Below are 2,078 nucleotides of genomic sequence, written 5' to 3'. Positions count from 1 at the left end.
CAGGGGAACGTCAGGGGAACGTCAGAGGAACGTCGGGGGAACGTCAGAGGAACGTCAGGGGAACAACAGAGGTTAGTCCCAGTTCAGTTCAGTTCAGTTCTACAGTTTGACACAAAAAGGTCTTTAAAACAAAAACAACCTGAAGCTAAACGTTAAACTGGGAGGAGAAACTGCTGACCCAGCAGAACCAGAACCTCCAGGAGGTTCTGGTTCTGCTGGTTCTGACTGAGGCCTGTAGAGTCTGAGGTGGAGCTCATTGCATGGTCTGACCTTAAGGGTGAATCAGCAGCTGTCTTAAAGGTTTTCTTTCTCTCTGTAGAGCGATGGACTAAATGACCTTTGACCCTTCCCAGGTTGATTCTCTGAGGTCATTGCTGATGTCTTCCCGCCCTGGCGTTGTGCTAACACACACCTTTTAATTTTAATTGAACTTCTCGTTAGTCTGAGGTTGGATTTTGTTTCGTCTGTTCAGTTAAAACTTTCAGAAAAACCAAAGAAGAAGAAGTAAAATAAGCAGTTTTACTTATGTCAGGTGATTCTTTGTGGGGGGTTCAGGTACGCACCAGATCGATCTCTGTGTCATCTATCCCGCTCAGGTCCAGCTCGCCGCTGTCAGCAGCACCATCTGTCACAGAGACAACAACCAGAACCGACCCGATTACACAATCTGCTGCGGCGGCCCGTCCCAGGAGGGGCAGCTTCATGAGGAGGAAACACTGACATCATTAAATCACTCTGTTCGGTTTCTGCAGCTTCCTCGCTTTATTTTCAGACACTTTCTGATTAAACTTCAGAAACGCTGAACCAGCAGTTACCCCCCCCCCGGACGCTCGAGACGCTTTCCTGCTTTTGTTCTCAGCTAGAAATGAGACAAAAAGACAAAAGACATTTACTGCGTTTAAAGAAAGGCTGAAGGTGTTTCAGATCCTGTTTGGCTTTTCAGATTAAAAGGTTCAGAGAAAATCACAAGAATCGCTGAGTCAGCATTCAGATTCTTCTGTTTTTTAGTTTATTTTTACAAACCAACTCCTGCAGACTTGTTTTATTTTAGCCGCTCAGCTGACGGCTGCTGGGACTTTGGTTTCTGAAACGTTTAAAAATTATTTAACTTAATTTACTTTTAGCTTCGAGCTATCCTTTAGCTACTTCCAGCTGGTGTTCTGCTGGTTTTAGTGACTTCTCAGGTGTCTCTGGTCTCTCCAGCAGGAGGACGTCTGCTGCGGCTTTAAAAACAGAGAAGAAGAACTCCTCCTCTGAACCTGCAGACGGTGAACGATGGACGTCTGCGGGTCATTGAAGAACCTGCATCCCGACGGGGCAGCGCCACCTGAGTCCTCGCCATGAGGGACGGACAGGGACAGGGAGGAACATGTCCATCCTCAGGATCGAGTGGCTTCGCTGCTCGGCTGAAGAGGCAGCAGGAAGAGGAGGAGGAGGGGGATGAGGAGAATGAGGAGGAGGGGGAATCTGTAACCTCCTTTAAAAGGAGACGGCTCGGTCTCTATCTGAGCGGCCCAGCCCTGCAGGAACTTCCTGTGTGTGAAGTGTGAGGAGCAGATAAGAGGGATGTGAAGCTTCAGGAGAGCTGATAACACCCGTCTGACCCTCGGAGGGGAGGGGAGGGAGCAGTTAGCTCCTCATTACTCAGACATCTGCTCAGAAATCCTTCCCAAGCCGCAGGTTCAGATTTAAATTATCAGACAACAGAAGACGTTTGTTGTTTCACGGATGAAGTTGGAGGCAGAAGGTCCTCATCCAACACCACCGCTGACGACAGAACAGCTGAGGAGCTGTCATCCTGAAACAGCCTCACCCTGCTGCGTGGGAGGGGAGGGGAGGGGAGGGGAAATAAAAACAACTCACTGCAGTTTTTAAAAAGAAGTCCCTGAAGAGAGAGAGGGCCGTTAGTCGTTTCCTGAAAAAAGGACTGGATTTTAACATCAGATCCCTGGAGTCCATTTCAGTTAGTTTCCTCACAGGCCACGCCTTCACAGCTCCTGCTCTCACAGGCCACGCCTACACAGCTCCTGCTCTCACAGGCCACGCCTACACAGCTCCTGCTCTCACAGGCCACGCCT

General features: G+C 49.3%; 1 protein-coding gene across 2 annotated transcripts in view; it reads right to left on the bottom strand.

Moving 5' to 3' along the window:
- The window catches only part of brf1a (BRF1 RNA polymerase III transcription initiation factor subunit a), a 64,595-nt gene that overhangs the window by 37,671 nt on the left and 24,846 nt on the right, over window positions 1–2,078 (bottom strand). For both annotated transcript variants that reach the window (XM_017407576.3, XM_017407577.3), the window contains exon 13: window positions 564–625. In XM_017407576.3, the coding sequence (XP_017263065.1) occupies window positions 564–625 (62 nt within the window). The remainder of the gene's footprint in view (window positions 1–563; window positions 626–2,078) is intronic.

This window comes from Kryptolebias marmoratus, linkage group LG10 (assembly GCF_001649575.2).
Source record: "Kryptolebias marmoratus isolate JLee-2015 linkage group LG10, ASM164957v2, whole genome shotgun sequence".
In the NCBI taxonomy this organism is placed as follows: Eukaryota; Metazoa; Chordata; class Actinopteri; order Cyprinodontiformes; family Rivulidae; genus Kryptolebias; species Kryptolebias marmoratus.
Note: the sequence above shows the minus strand (reverse complement) of the source record. Positions and strands in the feature narration are given on the sequence as shown.